This window comes from Podarcis bocagei (genome assembly GCF_964188305.1).
Source record: "Podarcis bocagei genome assembly, chromosome: 13".
Taxonomy (NCBI): Eukaryota; Metazoa; Chordata; class Lepidosauria; order Squamata; family Lacertidae; genus Podarcis; species Podarcis bocagei.
In genome coordinates this window covers 43,367,543-43,386,354 of record NC_138138.1, presented here as the reverse complement: position 1 = coordinate 43,386,354, position 18,812 = coordinate 43,367,543, and the positions used below count along the sequence as shown (strand labels likewise).

The following is an 18,812-nucleotide window of genomic DNA, read 5'->3' as shown; positions in this document are numbered from 1 at the left end:
CGGGGTATAAATAATAAATTATTATTATATAATTAAATTCAAATGCCAACACAGCTCACTGGGTGACCTCAGCCTATCCTGCCTGCCAGAGGCCTTACAAATGTGGAACCTGAAGGAGTGCCAATTCCATCAACCGAAGCAGTCGCGAGAGGACACGTGTGGTGGTAAGGCAATCTCGCTGGCAAACTGGTCCTAAATTTCTACACAGATCTGCAACAGTTTAAGGACACATTCCAGCTAGGTGAAACTACTCAGGATAGGAGGTCCAGGGAAATTTCTGAGGGCTAGACAGAGAGGCTGGAGGGGGGTAAAATTGTATATGGCTCCTGCACCAGCCCATTCTTGATGTAGCAGGTCACTGGTTCAATCCCTGGCATCTCATGACATGGCTGGGAACATCGCCTGTCTGAAAAACCCTGGAGAGCTGCTGCCAGTCAATGTAGGCAATGCTGAGCTACATAGACCAATTCCCTGACTCAGTACAAGGCCTGTTTCCTATGTCCACCCTGCAAGAGGAAAGAAACAGCAGCCCCCACATCTTCTCTTATTCTGGACCAGTGGTATAAATTGGGTGTAGTGCCATGATTGGGGTCTGCTGCAAGGAAGGGAGGAAGTCCTAATGAAGACATCTTACATAGGAGCTCCCCTAAATCTGAGGGTGCCTCTGCCAAATATTGAATGTTCTGCCCTGGACTCCAAGAGGAATTTTCCTTTTTGTTTTGTTTATGGAAGTACGAAATAGGATGCAACCCAGATCTCATCTGAACAGTTTGAAGCATTTGGGGAAATTTTTATTGTTGTCACGCAGCCAATGGTTCTCTCTCATCTCCGTTTTACACATGAATTAATCACCTTTTATACCAATCGCATTGGTCTTTGAAAGATGATTAGACAAACTCACAGAGGAGAGGGCTATCGATGGCTATGAGCCACAGCTGTGCTCTTTTGCCACAGCTGGAGGCAGCAGTGCTTTTGAATACCAGTTGCTGGAAACCACAGGAGGGGAGAGTGGTCTTGTGTTCAAATCCTGCTTGCAGGTTTCCCATGAGCCTCTGTTTGGCCACTGTGAAAAAAGGATGCGGGACTAGATGGGCCATTGGCCTGATCCAGCAGCCTTTGGGGAGGGGAAAGATTCCTGTGACCTTTGTTTATATATACAGTGGTACCTCAGGTTACATACGCTTCAGGTTACAGACTCCGCTAACCCAGAAATAGTGCTTCAGGTTAAGAACTTTACTTCAGGATGAGAACAGAAATTGTGCTCCGGCGGCACGGCGGCAGCAGAAGGCCCCATTAGCTTAAGTGCTGCTTCAGGTTAAGAACAGTTTCAGGTTAAGAACAGACCTCCAAAACGAATTAAGTACTTAACCCGAGGTACCACTGTATACTCTCAGGGAGCTCCCCTTTTGTTTTGGCTGCCCTCACAGAGAAATGTTTTTACAGCTTCCTCAACTCTCAACAACCCTCTAAGGCAGAGATTTCGCCTTTTGCACCTAACCAGTTTCAGCCGAAGGGGTGCCAGGGAGAGTGTGAGACTCATTATTTCATCAAAATATGTGTGTGGTTATTACCACAAAGCAAGTGCCGGTAACATGCTTTCCGCCTCCAGGGTGTGTGGAGTCACTCAGTTTACAGGTTGCTCCCTACGCAGCCTGCCAAAAAGCTCTGAGCCTTCTGCAAGCTTCCTCCGGCCTAGACAACCTGAAGGGGTGTTGTAAGAGGAGAGCCTCAGGCGGGGCGGGAGTTTCGGTGCTGGTGCGTGGGCTTGTACATGCTGCATGTGTGCAAGAGCATGGCAAGGGGGCGGGGACATGGATTCTGCCCCAAGGATTAGGCCTCATCCCATGGGTTTATCAGATGTGAATCACATCAGTCGGGAGCGCGTTCCTCTTTGCACTTGCGAGTTGGCGTGCAGCGCTGCAGGGAGGTGAACCGCCATCAAGTGTGTGGTCTGTGCGGCGTCTTTTGAGTGAGTAGAAGAGTGGATTTGGGGTTGACCTCCCGGTTGGTGTGTCACCAAAGCCTCTCCCTGTGCCTTGCAGCTGTGGAGAAAAGCTCTCCAGGTGCCACTTTTTTCGCCCACCTGCGACTGATGCAGTTCTACCTACAAGAGTGCTTTGAGAGTTCGACTTTAATGCTGTGCAGCAGGCAGAAATTTAACAGGTGAGCCTTATTTATTTCTTCGTTCCCATGCCATTGCATTCTTGTGCTGAATGTATTCCTGTCATGGAGGCACCTGACAAAGAATACATGGCAATCCTGAGGCAACATGGCCCAATGGAAAACAGAAACCCGCAGGGCACCTGCCCCTTTAAAAGAAGGAATTTCAGTAGGTCGCATAGGAAGGGGCAAAGCTGTCTATTTTGGTTTCTTTCAGTTTCTCATTTTTCCAGTCTTCAGTTCACCACATAAGTTTGCTTAACAAACAACAAAAAGTCATTTTAGTGTGAATTTCTCCTAACAGACACTATTGCATGCCGTTTTCCCTAATATACACACATCTGCAAACCAATGTCCCCATATATAACACATTTTTAAAGGTCATTTTCACCTAATGCATGCCTTTTGAGGCACACTTTTTACCCTGACATATTGCACACATTTACTTGGTTGAAGAACTGCATTGCAAAATTCAGAGAATTGCACCTTTCGAAATATACGGCTAGTCCAAATTTTCGCAGGGAAAACCTGCTGAATCGGAACAGCTACCAATAGTTTTCTTTTCTTGCATTGCTTCAGAAATAGGTAGGTTCACTTTTAAATGTGAGCTGAACATGAACTACCCCTTCCCTAAGCAGGTGTGGGTTGTTGTGAAAGCTTCACCTGCTGAAATTCCCTCTTTTACACAACTATTAAAGGCGCAGCTGCATTGCTTGTGTGCGTGCGTGCGCACATCTGGTCACCCTTCGCTGAGGTCCTGGGAACATTGACCGTGTGTGTGTCTTGGCGTGAGTCATGTGTTCTGTTCTTCCTGTGTGTTCCAAAGGTGGGGAACCTGTAGCCCTCCAGATGTTGTTGGATTCCAACTCCTTCTCTGAATGTCCATCTCCCATCAGTCCCAGCCAGCATAGCTGATGGTCAGGGATGAGAGGGGTGTGTGTGCAGTCCATCAAATCCAGAGGCCCACCTGTTCTGGTCCCTGTTGCGCACCTGCAATACTTTCAGACCCATTATCATTTCCCTTCCTTTTGGATTGTTGACCTGTGGCTAGGTAATTAAGGGGATTTACATAGGGAAATTTGCTTCAGAATAATTTCTGGTGCTCTAGAGCAGCTGTCTGCAACCTTTTCAGAGCCACTTAACCCAAACATGCATATATATTTTTACCCATTTCTTGTCTGTCTTTCTTTTAAACCATAGATTTGTTTGGTGGTAGTGCTGCTGTTACAGCGACCTACCTCAGTTTTGGCGGAAATAGTGGGTCCTCAACCCACCCACTGAAGACCAATGAAACGCTGATCCAACTAAGCATGTTTATTCTCCTCAAATGCAGTAAACAAAGCTAAAAGCTTTGAGACTGCTATGATCCTCTAATATTGGGCTATAGAGTAGACCCACTGAAATTAAGGAACCTAAGTTATTCATGTTAGTAATAGAAAGCCATTTCCATTAACTTCCATGGGCCTACTCAGAGTAGCACTAGCATTGGGTAAAACTCTTTTTTGCATTTGTATTGGGCACCCATTTGTTGCTACTAATGAACTTGCGAAACGTAAAATTCTCTGCAGAAATATAAAGAACCACACACCCAAAAATCGCAGCCTGCATCACTGCTGCTGTGTGAAGCTGCCAATTGGCGAGAAAATAATTGGGCATCTGTGCCTTAATATTTTTTTCAGAGCCTGGAGATTTGTTTTTTTAAAATGTTTTATTGTTCATTGATCTTTTATATCTGTACTCAGCCCTTCCTCTCAAAGCAGCCCAGCGGAGCAAGCACATGAGTGATAAGAAATAAACATGCTGCTCAGTAAGGTTGTAATTATGTGTGTAAGTGCTGCTTTTAATTACATCACTATCTCCCCTAGTACATCTTCCAAAACGAGAGTCATCTAATTGCCGCTTTGCATATTATGTAACGTTTGGCTTTATGCTGCGTTGCCAGCTTTTGCCTTTAACCAGGAATTTGTTCTGCAGAGGTGAGCGGAGGATAATCCCATCCCCCTCCATGCCCTGCAAAGCGGATAATTGTTCCATTATGAAGTCCAAATGTAAAAAAGGGAGGCGTGCCTCCACCAAACTGGTGCCAAGTTAGAAAACGTAGCTCCTCTGAGAGTGTGGAAAAGCTAAAATACAGTCCATAGGCAAGGCCACCCGAATGGGCTGTCACTCGATTAAAGGAATATGGATTGAGTTTTAACAGAGCAATCCGTTTATTATGTGGGACATGATTATACTGCCCTTCCTCCAATGAGCTCAAGGTGGTGGGCTGTTGTCTTCCCTCGGCCTCATGTTATTTTCACAACAACCCTGTGAGGTAAGCTAGGCCAAGACAGAGAGCGAGCAGCTGGGCCAAAGTCAGCAAATGAACTTCACCGCTAAACTCTTTTAGCCTAGATACGGGGAGGATTGTTGGTGGACTACAAATCCCATCATCCCTGACTTCTTCCATCAGGAGGGCTCCCTGACACCGTCCCCTCCAAGGGAGTGGGGTACGTCACCTGTTGGTTTTCTAATGCAAATGCTATAGGAGCATTTCCAAAAAATAAGGTGGCTGGCAGCCCTTTGCCAAGAAAGAGAGGCAAGGCACATGGAACCACCTGTGACCTTTTCAGGCATCCGAGAGCTACTCAAATAATAGAGCCGAGCAACTCATAAAAACTATTTTCCGACACCACCGTCTGCCTTGTATAACTTTATGGGAGAGAATCCCAAGGACCAGCCCTTAACAAATGACCACGTCGGACGGCTGGCTGCCTGCCTACGATACACAACAGCAGCAAGAGTTTTGAGGCCAAAAAGGGCACATGTATTAATTATTTCATTCCGACGGGTAAATATGCATTGCTTGTCGCCACAGGCCATTGCAAACAGTGTGGGTGAAAACATGTCTACAGAGACATAAAACACGAGCTCTCTAGGGGTTTTGTTGTTGTTGTTGTTCTCATTTAAACATACAAACAAGAGCTAAAACAAATCCTTTACTTATTAATAACTTCTGGAGAATGCTCTCAGATTAATGAGTTGCCTTGTTTTGCTGAAAAGAGAATCCTATTGCTTTCAACTGGCCTGGTATGTACAGAGTAGAAGCTGAAAAATATGGCCAGGTCATGTGTCGTCTCCCCCCCCCCCCTTTATCAAGTCATATTTGCCTGCAACCCACCCCAACAACTCCTATTCATGAAGGGATCCTCTGCACACATCCAAAGACTACCTTGAATGTGCATCCCTCAACTTAACTGCTAAATGAGCCTGGCTTAAGTTTTCCAATCAGGTAGACGCTGATTCGAGGAGAAACGTGTCCAGCAGCAATTTATCTCTCAAGAAACTACAGGGCAGGTACGGATTGCGGCTAATGCCATGTGTACTTGGTTTCAGGGGACATTCCCAGACCTTTCTGGGGATGCCAGGAATTGAACCTAGGACCTCTTGCGTGGGAACCACTGAGCTCCAAACATTTCTTTGGTGTGGATTGAGCTTTGGAGGAGAGGATAAGCCAATGGGCAGGGGTGATAGTGACAGACATTGGCCCACCTCTAAGATCTTCCCCAGCTGTCCCCCCAACCCTGAAAAGAATATGGAGATAACTTGCCCTATGATTGTACTTTGTGCGGCACCCCTCCTTTAAAATTTGGGGGGGCATTGGCTCCCCGGCTCCCCAGATGATGCCCCTGGCCACATTCTTTCCCCCACACAAATGTTTGAGAAGATAACTAGAGTCACACAAATATTTGAGAAGATAACTAGATAACTGCAGGAATTGGGCCCCTTCCAGAAGTAATTTCAGGCTCCTACTCTACATTTTAACACTACTAGATAGATGATAGATAGATAGATAGATAGATAGATAGATAGATAGATAGATAGATATAGATAGATAGATGATAGATACAGATACAGATACAGATACAGATACAGATACAGATACAGATACAGATGGAATTAGGCTATAGCCCAGCTTACTTACAAGGATATATGGAGGAAAATGAGGATTACATTATTCTCAACTGCTCAGTAAGAAGTACGACTGTTCCTGCCTTCCCTAGGGTTCTGGGCAATGAGTGCAAAGAAGCTGGGTTTATTGACAGGTGCTTGAGCACATTTTGTTAAAATTCTGTTTTTTGGGGTTTTTTTGGAGCCTGTTGAAGACCTTCCTCTTTCAAGAAGCCCTTTATAAGTTGCTTTTAATTCATTTCATTGTTTTATAACTTTATCCCTTGTTTGCCACCCTGGGCTTCTTTGGGAAGGGCAGGCAGGGTATAAAACAAGCAAGCAAGCAAGCAAGCAAACAAACAAACAAACAAACAAGCTTATTACTTTAAACATCTTTAAATGAAAAATATCAGGTCACCTGCTGAGGTTAGTTTTTGCTCTCTTGACTTACAGTGTGACATGGTGCTTTTAGCTCCACCCCACCCCAGAGTTTAATAATAATAATAATAATAATAATAATAATAATAATAATAATAATAATAATAATAATATAATATTCACTATCCCCCTGCTCTGCTTTCTTAACAAAATAGCTTCCTCTGCAGATGATCTCCATGGAAAGCCTCACTTTATTATTTTTCCATACCAAACTGCTGCTAAAGGCATGAGGAGGAGGCCAGGCTGTTGTTGTGGTTGTTGTTTCTCTCTCTCTCTGTGTGTGTGTGTGTTTGTGTGCCTTGGTGAAATCCATGTAAAATATCAGTGCATAACAGGTACACAATGAGTTCTCACACAGGGTTGGCTAGGCCGGCTAGGCCCCGCTGTCGCCCTGCGTGAACTGATGGTGCACCCTAGATAAGAATCAACGAGATTGCTGGTTTGCAGAGGCAGCAATAAAAATCTCTCCTGTTGCTGGCAGGTAGTCAGTCATACATGAAGCATTTATGCATCAATTGCTTCAGGTGTCTTGTTGTACAGTATGCCTGTGGCATAAGATCGGACCCTCTTACCGCTGAATCCCTGTCTTTATAATACTGTTTTTACTGCTTGGTGTTGTTTTTTTAATAGTCTCTCTGCTTTACTGCTTTTATGTTCATAGAATCATAGAAATGTAGAGTTGGGAGGGTTATCTACGCCAACCCCCAGCGATGCATTATTATATACTGCTTAGAGTTTTTACAGTACAGTGGTACCTTGGGTTAAGAACTTAATTCGTTCTGGAGGTCCATTCTTAACCTGAAACTGTTCTTAACCTGAGGTACCACTTTAGCTAATGGGGCCTCCCACTGCTGCCACCTGATTTCTGTTCTCATCCTGAGGTAAAGTTCTTAACCCGAGGTACTATTTCTGGGTTAGCGGAGTCTGTAACCTGAAGCATCTGTAACCTGAGGTACCACTGTACAGAAATCCTTCTAATTAAATCCAGACATATAGCACCTTTGCACTTGTACATATGAGTCATCCCAGTATGTGTGGCTCATGGGGTGCAGGAGGTAATTGGTCCCCTCCATGGGCCGCCATTTTGCATCTGGCTATGCCCCTCCCCAGCTTCCCTGAACACTATTTTGCAACTGGTTGGTGGACCTCGGGGTGCCACCAAAGAAGAAAGTAGCTCCCACAAGTTCCCACATCTTACCCACATCATGGCACCCAGGACTCTTTTGTGGCAGCGCATTGTAAGGTCAGCTCAGGTCAGCTGGGGTGCCGGGGAAGCTGCCTTTTGCAAAAGTTTGTCTGCCTTGATGGATCTCCTAATGGAGTAACAACCCCTTGCTCGTTTCATGGCTTCCCCAGAATGCAGTTTGAAAACGACTGCACCGTTGTGTCAGTGACCCATGACCCAGGCGGCTCAGTCGAAGCATGGAACAGAACCTTCCCCCCCCCCGCAGCCCTGAGCAGCCCCAATTAAACCTGCCTGCCACATTGATTGTGTCACCTGGGACACGTGTGTTCTCGACCTCAATGGCCGGGTCCCTTGGCGCATGGGCCCGGCGTGCGCCCAGCCAGGCTGATCCCTGTGGCTCCAGTCTCCCCGTCTCCCATTGTCTTTTTTCAAGTTTCCATTGCCTTGTGCAAACCGGCCCCAGTGGAAAGAACGTTGTAGGGGCAGCAGATAACGCAGTGCAAATAGGATTTTTAAGTCATGCGTCGATGTGTAAGGAGTGGACAGGATGTGCCTTCAATCATCTCCCTCTCCAACCCCCAACCCCCACCGCACTGCTGTGCACTCGGAAAGTTTGTCTGTTTGGAGAAGGGGTGGTGGATATATGGGAGGGATCAGGGCAGCCAGGAGCTGTTGGGTCCAGTTTTGGGAAAGCTAGGCCTGGCATTATCCGGGACCTTTATAAGGCAAAGGGGGACAGGAGTTGAACCTGCTGTCTGGAGAGAGATAAGTTGCCGAAGGCTGGCTGAGTGGAGAGACACATCGGAGGAGCAGGTAAAAAAAGGAGCGGAGACATCGACATACCTGTCCCTGCATCTCTGTCTGTCCATCTCTCCTGCGCAATTTCCCTCTCCACTCCCCATGTAACAATTTACCCTCTTTTCTCTGCTTGTTGACCACCTACTCATGCCTGTCTTAACACCTTTCCTTTCTTCATCTCCTCCAGCCGGTGTGTGTGTGAGAATCAAGGGAGAGAGAGAGACTGCTGAGTTGCATTTTAAGCAGTCAAGGGGTCAGAGTCTTCGTTATCCTGCATAGCGCTCATACTCCAAGAGCAGCAGGACCAAAATTCCACATGCATTTGCCTTTGCTTTATTCATTTGTACAGGATGTGGTGTCCAGCTAATTCCTCAGGTGCAAAATTACAGGCCCTATTTTAGTGCAATAAACACCCTGCCACCAAATCTTGCGTCCCCCAAGTCCCTTTCTCATATTTAGATGTCTGGTTTAGATGGGGTTTTTTGTTGCACTCTGTATATCCTTAGGGACACTCATGTCTTTATTGTGAATTCATATATTGTTGGGCTGAGTCCTGTGAATGAAAAATAATGTTTCAGTCCAAGAATGGTCTGAGGTATACAATTAAGGGCCATGTTTTAACTCCGTCATCTCTGCTGCTTCTTCCCCGTGCTTCTCGTCTGACAGCTGAAAAGAACGACCCCGCTTAGACGATGGAGGAGGAGGACTCATCATATAAGACCATCTTTTCCCTGGGGCGGTTTAAGATCCGCAGGCAGCAGAATGGACCCCCCTCGGACCAAGCCAAGAGTGCACCCAAATGCCCGGCGGAGCTCCCGCCACCTTTGCAGATGGAGGAAAACGGATCTCTTTCAGACCCTCCGGATTACGAGACCACAATTGATGCCTGCCCTCGCTATGAATTCTATGCCCTTTCAGCACCTCCTGGGCGGCGGAAGGTCCGCCCTTCGCTGGACATGCTCAGAAACGCAGATCTGGTGAGACCTGCTAGAGGGTGCTTTTCCGCCAAAGGTGGCATCTGCCAGAGTTTTCCAGAAAATGTACATCACTGGGTGCAACAGCACACTTTTGAAAACAGCTGGCAAGGAAGGACCTTTTGCTACATGTTAAATGGAGGAGGGGAACCTGTGGCCCTGCAGATTTTTCTGGACTACAACTCCCATCACCCCTGGCCATTGGCCAAGCTGGTTGGGGCTGATGGGAGTTGGAGTCCATCAGCTTCTGGAGGGCTACACAGGGCCGGCCCACTCATGAGGCAAGGTGAGGCAACCACCTTGGGCAGCAGGATCCACAGGACAGCAGATCCGGCCTCCAAGGGATGCATTGCCCACTGCTGCTGCAGCAGTGACAGAAGCAGACCCAACACAATCATTGGAGGCCAGATCTCTCTCCTCCTGAGCAGCCTCTCCGTAAGCCACCTCTACAGTGGCCTGTTGGCAAAATGGAGGCCCTGCTGGTCTCTTCCCACCCTTGGTCCCCATGTAGATCTTTATTCCACTCGTGTTGCTGGTGTAGATCTATCACTCACCCTTATTCTCTGGCAAGGCATGGCTGTGTGCCATTTTGCGGTCCGCCTCAGGTGCTAAAATGTTTTGAGCCGGCTATCCCAATAACCAGAGGTTCCTCACCCTTGGTGTAACTCAATAGGGTGGGCCTCTTCACTTGGAGACAAAGGTTTATATTTCTACAGAAGACCACTTGGGCAATTAAAATATCATCCTCCTGACCGACCCAAGTTCTCCTCTTTTCCTTCTGTCCATTCTGGCCAAGTTACAGAGAACCAAGCAGAGGGCCCAGTAGTGGCACCCTCCTTGTGGAACTCCCTCCCACCAGATGTCAAAGAGAACAACAACTACCAGACTTTTAGAAGACATCTGAAGGCAGCCCTGTTTAGGGAAGCTTTTAATATTTGATGTATTGCAGTATTTTAATATTTTTTTGGAAGCCGCCCAGAGTGGCTGGGGAAGCCCAGCCAGATGGACGGGGTATAAATAATAAATTATTATAATATTATTACTGCACCAAGCAAGACGTCACAAGAAACTAACGCAAAATTAACAGAACGCTGGCATCCTCCCAAACTTGAGATGTTTTATTCTGTCCCTAAATTTCAATGTGTGCTTGTGAACTCCCTCATCCTATTCCCTTGCATTGTTGTTTTTCACAGACAAAAGGAGATCCCAGTGCCACGGAGGCAGAGGAGAAAGATGTGGAAGCCGACGAACCGGAAGCGGAACCAGTCCGCTTTGGCTGGGTGACCGGCGTCATGGTAAAGTCAAAAAATGAGTGGATTAATTGGATTGCAGGGAAAGGAGAAGGGTGCCCATCTAGTCCCAGGAGTATAATGCTGGAATAATGCTGGGAAGATGCAAGCGAAGCAGCAGCAGTCAATGAATTGGTCCTGAATTATATATACATAAAAGGCAACCAGTGAGACATACAACATAGATTCAACCTTTGCTGTTCAGATGTTTTGGGATTACTGCTCACCTCTGACTCAGCCAGGGCAGCAGTGCTGGCTGCTGGTGCTGATGGAAATTGTAGTCCAGAACATCTGGAGGCACCAAAACTCTCAGTTTCTAACTTTCCAAATCTTAAATTCAGTTCTCCACATTTTGCAGCAACTTGTGATTTTTTTTTTAAAACCCTGCATGAAAATTCACCAGCAGTTTAGTGTGAATGTCCTAACCAACCCCTTTAGATGTGCAGTTTGGACTAATGTACGCAAGCAATTTCCCCCAATATAAATCCATTTTTGCATGTTATTGTCACCAACGTCTTCACTTTTAATGCACACTTTACACCCAGTTATGCAAACACCGTTGGGCTGGAGAACTGCATAGCAAAATTCGGATGAGTGCGAATTTTGAAAGATACAGTAGTGGTGTGTCAGTTCGCATCTTGTTCCAGAAGCTGAGAACTTGCTCACATACATACTGAATCGAGTTTCTCCTCCATCTCTAGTGCTATTAGATTCTCAGCTTTCTTCTTCTTCTTCTTCTATTTCCGAAGATCCGGTGCATGCTGAATATCTGGGGTGTGATTCTTTACCTTCGTTTGCCATGGATAACTGCACAAGCCGGGATAGGTAAGAGTCTTTTTACCCATGGACAGCTGGGACTAAAAGGGAAAATGACTTTCCTCTTTTTGTGGTGTGTTTTTGTGTGAACTGTTTCGCACAACCCTTTCGTGCTTGATCCTTGATTCCTGATGTGGACACCTGTACATGTTTGAAAATACATTTACATCACGTATGCATAAGGTGGGGGGGGGGAGAAGAGGGAAGAACCATAGAATTGTAGAGTTGTTGGGGGACTATGAGAGGTCATCTAGCCCAACCCGCTGCGATGCAAGAATCTTTTGCCCAAAATGGGACTCAAACTCTAAACCCTGAGATTAAAAGTCTTGTGCTCTACCAGCTGAGCTCCCATATGCGAAATAAGAGATATAAATGTGTTGAGGTTGTCAGGTTGTTCTGTCAACCAGGATAACCGCCAGTAATTAATGAAAGTGGGTTTCAACTATTTAGAATTTGATTTTTTTAAATGAAACCATTTTCAAATATTTGTGTGAAATCTTCTTTTTTATAAGATATTTATTAAGATTTTCAAAGTGTTACAAAATAAAAATAAAAAAGTAAGAAAATACAAAATAAAAATAGTTAAAAACAACTCATTCTTTCCATTACTTATTTTTCATTAGCTTATTTCCCGGACCTCCTCACGCCTCCCTTTTTTGTATTCCAGTTCAGTTTGTTGGTTCAGCAAATCCTTACCCTCTTTGTTTATCCTAGTCTTTAATCTTAAGCTATTGTAACATTAAATTTTTACCTATTAATAATCCATTTTTCATATTCCTTTATAGTATTACAGCTGAAAACCCTTTAATTTCTATCCAACATCATTCTAACATTCATTAATTTTACAATATTTTTGTAAATAGCCTTTAAATTTCTTCCAATCTTCTTCCACCGACTCTTCTCCCTGGTCTCGGATTCTGCTAGTCATTTCCGCCAGTTCCATGTAGGCCATCACCTTCACCTGCCATTCTTCCAGGGTGGGTAGATCTTGTGTCTTCCAATACTTTGCAATGAGTATTCTTGCTGCTGTTGTGGCATACATAAAAAAAGTTCTGTCCTTCTTTGGCACCAATTGGCCGACTATGCCCAGGAGAAAGGCCTCTGGTTTCTTCAAGAAGGTATATTTAAATACCTTTTTCAATTCATTATATATCATCTCCCAGAAAGCCTTAATCCTTGGGCACGTCCACCAAAGGTGAAGAATGTACCTTCAGTTTCTTTACATTTCCAACATTTATTATCGGGAAGATGATAGATTTTTGCAAGCTTGACTGGGGTCATGTACCACCTGTATACCATTTTCATAATATTCTCTCTTAGGGCATTACATGTCGTAAACTTCATACCTGTGGTCCATAACTGTTCCCAGTCAGCCATCATTATGTTATGTCCAACATCTTGTGCCCATTTAATCATAGCAGATTTCACCGTTTCGTCCTGAGTATTCCATTTCAACAGCAAGTTATACATCTTTGACAAAATCTTAGTTTTGGGTTCTAACAGTTCTGTTTCTAATTTTGATTTTTCCACCTGGAAACCAACTATTTGTGTGAAATCTTGAGTTGTAGCCAGTGTTACTCAGAGTAGACCTATGGAAGTTAATTAACATAACTAAGGCCCCCATCTGCTCTATACATCTAAAGCAGTAGCTTACCTTTAAACATTCATAGCTTCCCAGAGCTATATTTCCACACTTCTCTGTGAAGACAGACTGTTAGAATTGTAGCTCTGTGCAAGGAACTGGGAGTCTCCTCACAACTATTAGTACCCTTAATAAACCATAATTCCCTGTACACTTTGGGGGAAGCCGTGGCTGATTAAAGTGGCATGACACAGTTTTTAATATATAGTGCACATTGGCTTTTTTAGGTTCATTAATATCAACAGGACTACAGTGGTACCTCGGGTTACATATGTTTCAGGTTACAGACTCCGCTAACCCGGAAATAGTACCTCAGGTTAAGAACTTTGCTTCAAGATGAGAACAGAAATCGTGCTCCAGCGGTGCAGCGGCAGCGGGAGGCCCCATTAGCTAAAGTGGTGCTTCAGGTTAAGAACAGACCTCCAGAACGAATTAAGTAGGACGTGGCAAGATCCAGAGTCCGTTTTAGATTTATTTATTTTTTAATTGCAATTTTCCCAAGCCTTTCAGTACTTTCATTCATAAAATCTGCATCCCCATTCATAAAAACTGAGAGTACTCCAATCACTTCCTGTATCTTCCTTTTAAGAAATCAAAGAACAAAGAGCAACCGTTTCTTCTTGTATCCAAAATATATAGTGTTATTAAGTAACAAAGTAACAAAGTACAGTTTAAAAAGTATCTAAAGACTGATGTGTCTCCAAAGTTTTTTTCCCATTCACAAGTCGTTTACAGTGGTACCTGGGGTTACATAAGCTTCAGGTTACAGACTCTGCTAACCCAGAAATAGTACCTCGGGTTAAGAACTTTGCTTCAGGATGAGAACAGAAATCGTGCTCCAATGGCACGCAGGAGGCCCTATTAGCTAAAGTGGTGCTTCAGGTTAAGAACAGTTTCAGGTTAAGAACGGACCTCTGGAACGAATTAAGTACTTAACCCGAGGTACCACTGTACTGCAAAATCTTCCCTTCAAAAGACAGGAGTTGACTTCCTTTTTAGATTCTGTCTTTGCCAAATCTACATTAAATCCAATTCTCTTTATTTTGAAAAGTCAATTGTTGTCGACAATACCTTTTTTCCCTTGAAAGTCTGCTGCTTCAGGTGGCAATTCATGGTTTCAGGTTTCTGAGCTGCGCTGGAGCCACGGGCAGGCTCAGGCCACTGTCACACCCCACTCGCTGCTGATGCAGCGGTGGGGCTCCGGCGATCGCGGCGAGCCTCTTCATGCCTGGCTGGTCCCCTTGACACCCCACTGCCTGTGGGGCTTTTTTGGGGGGGTGCCTAGCAAGTTTTCAATGTTTTTGAGTCCACGGCTCCCTTGACCAACTGCCTTCTTTCTACCACACCCCTGTGGGGCTCAAGAGCCCAGTTGTGTCACCCCTTGCCTGCAGAGCTGGCAGCCTCTCGCCCTTTTTTGAACACCCTCCCTTGTGGAGTGTGTTCACTCAGCCTCCCCTCTCCTTGGGAGTCCTCGGAGCTGCCCCCACCCCCTGCCCCAAAGAGAGGTGCCTCCTCCCTAACCAGCCCCAGAGGCACAATTCGCCTGGGGAGCTTTGTAGCCAGGACAGCTGCAACGAACAGCCGTGCAAGCCTTTGGGAGGCAGAGAGATGTGAGAAGGCATCAAGGGAGGGAGGGAAGGAAAAAGGGACAGAGGCAGTGGCGTAGCGTGGGGGGTGCAGGGGGGGCCGGCCGCACCGGGCGCAACATCTGGGGGTTAGGGTTAGGGGGCGCAAATCCACGGGTTAGGGGGCGCAAATTACTTGCCTTGCCCCGGGTGCTGACAACCCACGCTACGCCACTGGACAGAGGCCAGTGTTGCCTGCAGCACCCTTGACCATCAGTCAAGGCACCCCAGGGTGCCACGGCACACTGGTTGAAAACCACTGGCCTGAACCATTAGGTTCATAAAGTGGGTGTTGGTGAGGTCTGTTGGTGATGCTGACAGGATTGCTAACTCACTCAGTTACCTCTTTTCCTCCCCCTACCCAGGGTTAACCTGGCTGATCATTATAATGTCTTCTGTGGTGACCAGCATCACGGGGCTCTCCATCTCAGCCATCTCCACCAACGGCAAGGTCAAAGCAGGTAAGCCATCTTCCTCTTCACCAAATGGAAGCCAATCCTTTTGCCCCCCTGTGCTAGGCAACGGCCACATTCATGCCATGCCTTCAAAGCAGGAGTAGGCAAACTAAGGCCTGGGGACCGGATCCGGCCCAATCGCCTTCTAAATCCGGTCCGTGGATGGTCCGGGAATCAGTGTGTTTTTACATGAGTTGAATGTGTCCTTTTATTTAAAATACATCCCTGGGTTATTTGTGGGGCATAGGAGTTCGTTCATATATTTTTTTCAAAATACAGTGGTGCCTCGCAAGACAAAAAGAATCCGTTCTGTGATTCTCTTCGTCTAGCGGGTTTTTTCGTCTTGCGAAGCAAGCCCATTGAAGGATTAGTGGATTAGCGCTATTAGCAGCTTTTAGAGGCTTTTAGCGGCTTATCTGCTGATCGGATCAGCTGATAAGCGGCTTAGCGCTATTAGCGCTATTAGCGGCTTTTAGCTGCTTTTAGTGGCTTATCTGCTGATCGGATCAGCTGATAAGCGGCTTAGCGGCTTAGAAAAAGGGGGGGAGGGAAAAAACCAGCAGGAACTCGCAAGACATTGTTGTCTTGCGAAGCAAGCCCATAGGAGATTCGTTTTGCGAAGCACCTCCAAAACGGAAAACTCTTTCGTCTAGCGAGTTTTCCGTCTTGCAAGGCATTCGTCTTGCGGGGCACCACTGTATAGTCCAGCCCCCCACAAGGTCTGAGGGACAGTGGACTGCCCCCCTGCTGAAAAAGTTTGCTGACCCCTGGTTTAAAGCACCTTGAGGCCCCTTTCAGCAGCCGTGACTTCCCCCAAAGTATTCTTTGTTAAGGATATTGTGAGTCAATAGAAGACCCCCTATTCCCCTCACAGAGCTACAATTCCCAGAGTGGTTTAGCAGTCAATCCCTCTTCACCGGCAACTTGGGAACTGTAGCTCAGGGGGTGGGGATAAGGGTCTCCTGACGACTGCCAGCACCCTTAACAGCCTACAGCTCCCAGAATTCTTTGAGGAAACCTACAATTGTTTAAAATGGAGCTTTACGTGTATGGAGCAAATGTGGCCATAGATAAAGGTGGAATGAGCAATAATTGGTAAGTGTGTGGAAACGATATTTGAACATGTTGAAAGTGGGTTGCTGTGGTGTTGCCACAGAGACCTGCAACAAGGCTGGAGTCAGGAGTCAGCGTTCGCAGACACCTGCCTCACTGTGGGGCCCACTGCCGGCCCTACTGCCTGTTCCCCTGACCTCTCCGAATGTCTGAACGCTTCCAAGAGTGAGGAGAAGGCTCAGCAGCTTCCAAATGCATTTCTCTTTCCTTCCAGGAAGAGATGCACATTGAACCCAGGCTTGGAGGGAAGCAAATGAGTGGCTAGGGTGGGGTCCACCCAGGAAAGGAGCCCCAATGTGGGTATCTTCCCCTAGGGTATCTCAAAATATGGGGCCCACACTAAGCTACACAACTTTGCTGGGGAAAATGCTTCCTTCAGCGAAACTGGCTTGAATCCAAATCGCTGCCTCTGAATCAAGCTTTCCCAAACTTGGGTCTCCGGCTGTTTTTGGACTACAACTCCCATCATCCCTGACCCCTGCCTGGTCCTGCTAGCTAGGGATGATGAAGGGAAAAACAGCTGGACACTCGAGTTTGGGAAACTCTGCTCTAAATGGGCTTCTAAGGGATTCCATGTAGTGGCCAATCGGCTGGTCGGTGGTTATAGCCGGCCCCTTTGAAGGTGTGTTCCCAGCACCAATCAGCTGCTTGACACTAGCTGCACATCTTCAGAGCCAGCCCTGAGGAGTAAATAACATCTGAATTGTCTCCTGGCGCAGGGGGTACCTACTTTCTCATCTCCCGCAGCTTGGGCCCAGAGCTCGGCGGTTCCATCGGCCTTCTCTTCTCCTTTGCCAACGCCGTCGCTGTGGGCATGCATGTGGTGGGCTTCTCCGAAACTGTCAAGGACCTCCTTGTGGTATGTGTGGCACGCGCTCCCATGCCATCCTGCCCCATGTATTGGCCCCTACATCCATTTCTTTAGCAACAGTTTGACCTGCAGAAATTATCGGGTGGCCCTGTTGAACGATTCTAGTGTTGGTTGTGGTGTGTTTTTTTCTGGCCAAATTGGCAACACTGCATAGGCTCTTCTTAGACAACAACAACAACAACAAAAGTAAAAACAATATTTATTTTTAATTTATATGCTGCTCATCTGACTGGATTGCCCCAGCACTCTGGGTGGCTTCCAACATAATATCAAAACACAAAAACCTTCAAACATTTTTTAAAAAACCTCCCTGTACAGAATTCAGATGTATTCTAACACTCAGATAGATGTTTATTTCCTGGATGGGGCAAAAATGGGGAAGAAAAGTGATGTCACATGGCAGCAGTCTCCTCCCCCAATTTGCACATGCTCATTAGAATATTCTAGTGGAGACACTTATGCTGGGAAGAGGAGCCTTTGGGAGGGGGCAGGCCTGCAGCTTGGTGGCAGAACGTTGGCAACGCATACAGAAGGTCCCAGGTTCAGTTTTGAGGTATGATAGGAAATGCCCCTTGCCTGAAACCCTGGAGAGCTTCTGCCAGTCATTGTAGTTCTGGGTGAGGAAACTCCCACCTGATCAGTGCCTGGCAGTGTGACTGCCTGGGAGCCACATTTATGCTCCCCTGGGTTCCACAATGGCAGAGGGCACCACTCAACCCCTGAGCTGCCAGCTCTGTTCCCCTGTGCTCTCAGCGATGGACACGAACCAAGGACCCAAAGAGGAGAAGGCAACCCAGGGGAGCAGGTCAGACCTGCCTTTGAGGCCTATCTCACCTTCACTCTCCTCTGACAGGAGTTCGACGGGGTGATGAGCGACCCAACAAACGACATCCGCATCGTGGGTGTGATCACCATCACTGTTCTCCTGGGCATCGCCCTGGCTGGCATGGAATGGGAGGCCAAGGTAACTGGAAAGGAAACCATGTTTGGATTTGGGTAACGGGGTGCAGTTAAAACAGAGCACAAAGATTCAGGAAGCTAGGAGTCCTGGGGCTGTGGCGGTTGGGTGTGTGCACCAGCTTTGATTTTAGAAAGAGCAGCAGAAGAATTCTCATCCTGTGGAGAAGAGAAGAGAGGGTGTCAATCAAGAAGAGACCCTGAGAATCAGGACCAGATAGGGCTGGCTTCCAGTTGGGTGAAGAAAAAGTTTGCTAGGAAGCGTGGCTTCATTTAATAATTCCTCTCTTTCCAGGCTCAAGTTGTCTTCTTCTTCGTCATCATGATCTCCTTCATCAATTATTTTGTGGGCACCTTCATCCCAGCCACTCCAGAGAAAATGTCTAAGGGGTACTTCAGCTATCGAAGTAAGGGCCACGTCCTCCACAATCTGTTGTGCCCCAGGCAACCAGCTTCCTCTCAGAACCATTCACCCTGTAAGATTTGCCCTGCTGGGACAAAACAATCCCAGCCTACCTAAAACAGGGGATCAGCTGACGTCTGGGGCTTGCTTCCCCT

The 18,812-nt window shown here is 46.5% G+C and overlaps 1 protein-coding gene across 1 annotated transcript in view; it reads left to right on the top strand.

Annotated features, from left to right (window-relative positions):
• Positions 1-1,873: 1,873 nt before the first annotated feature.
• The window catches only part of LOC308570840 (solute carrier family 12 member 3-like), a 34,296-nt gene continuing 17,357 nt past the window's right edge, over positions 1,874-18,812 (top strand). Inside the window, exons 1-8 of the mRNA XM_081165838.1 lie at positions 1,874-2,163; positions 9,179-9,489; positions 10,680-10,781; positions 11,525-11,600; positions 15,224-15,319; positions 17,146-17,285; positions 18,151-18,261; positions 18,550-18,661. Of these exons, the coding sequence (XP_081021964.1) occupies positions 9,205-9,489; positions 10,680-10,781; positions 11,525-11,600; positions 15,224-15,319; positions 17,146-17,285; positions 18,151-18,261; positions 18,550-18,661 (922 nt within the window). The 5' untranslated portion in view covers positions 1,874-2,163; positions 9,179-9,204. The remainder of the gene's footprint in view (positions 2,164-9,178; positions 9,490-10,679; positions 10,782-11,524; positions 11,601-15,223; positions 15,320-17,145; positions 17,286-18,150; positions 18,262-18,549; positions 18,662-18,812) is intronic.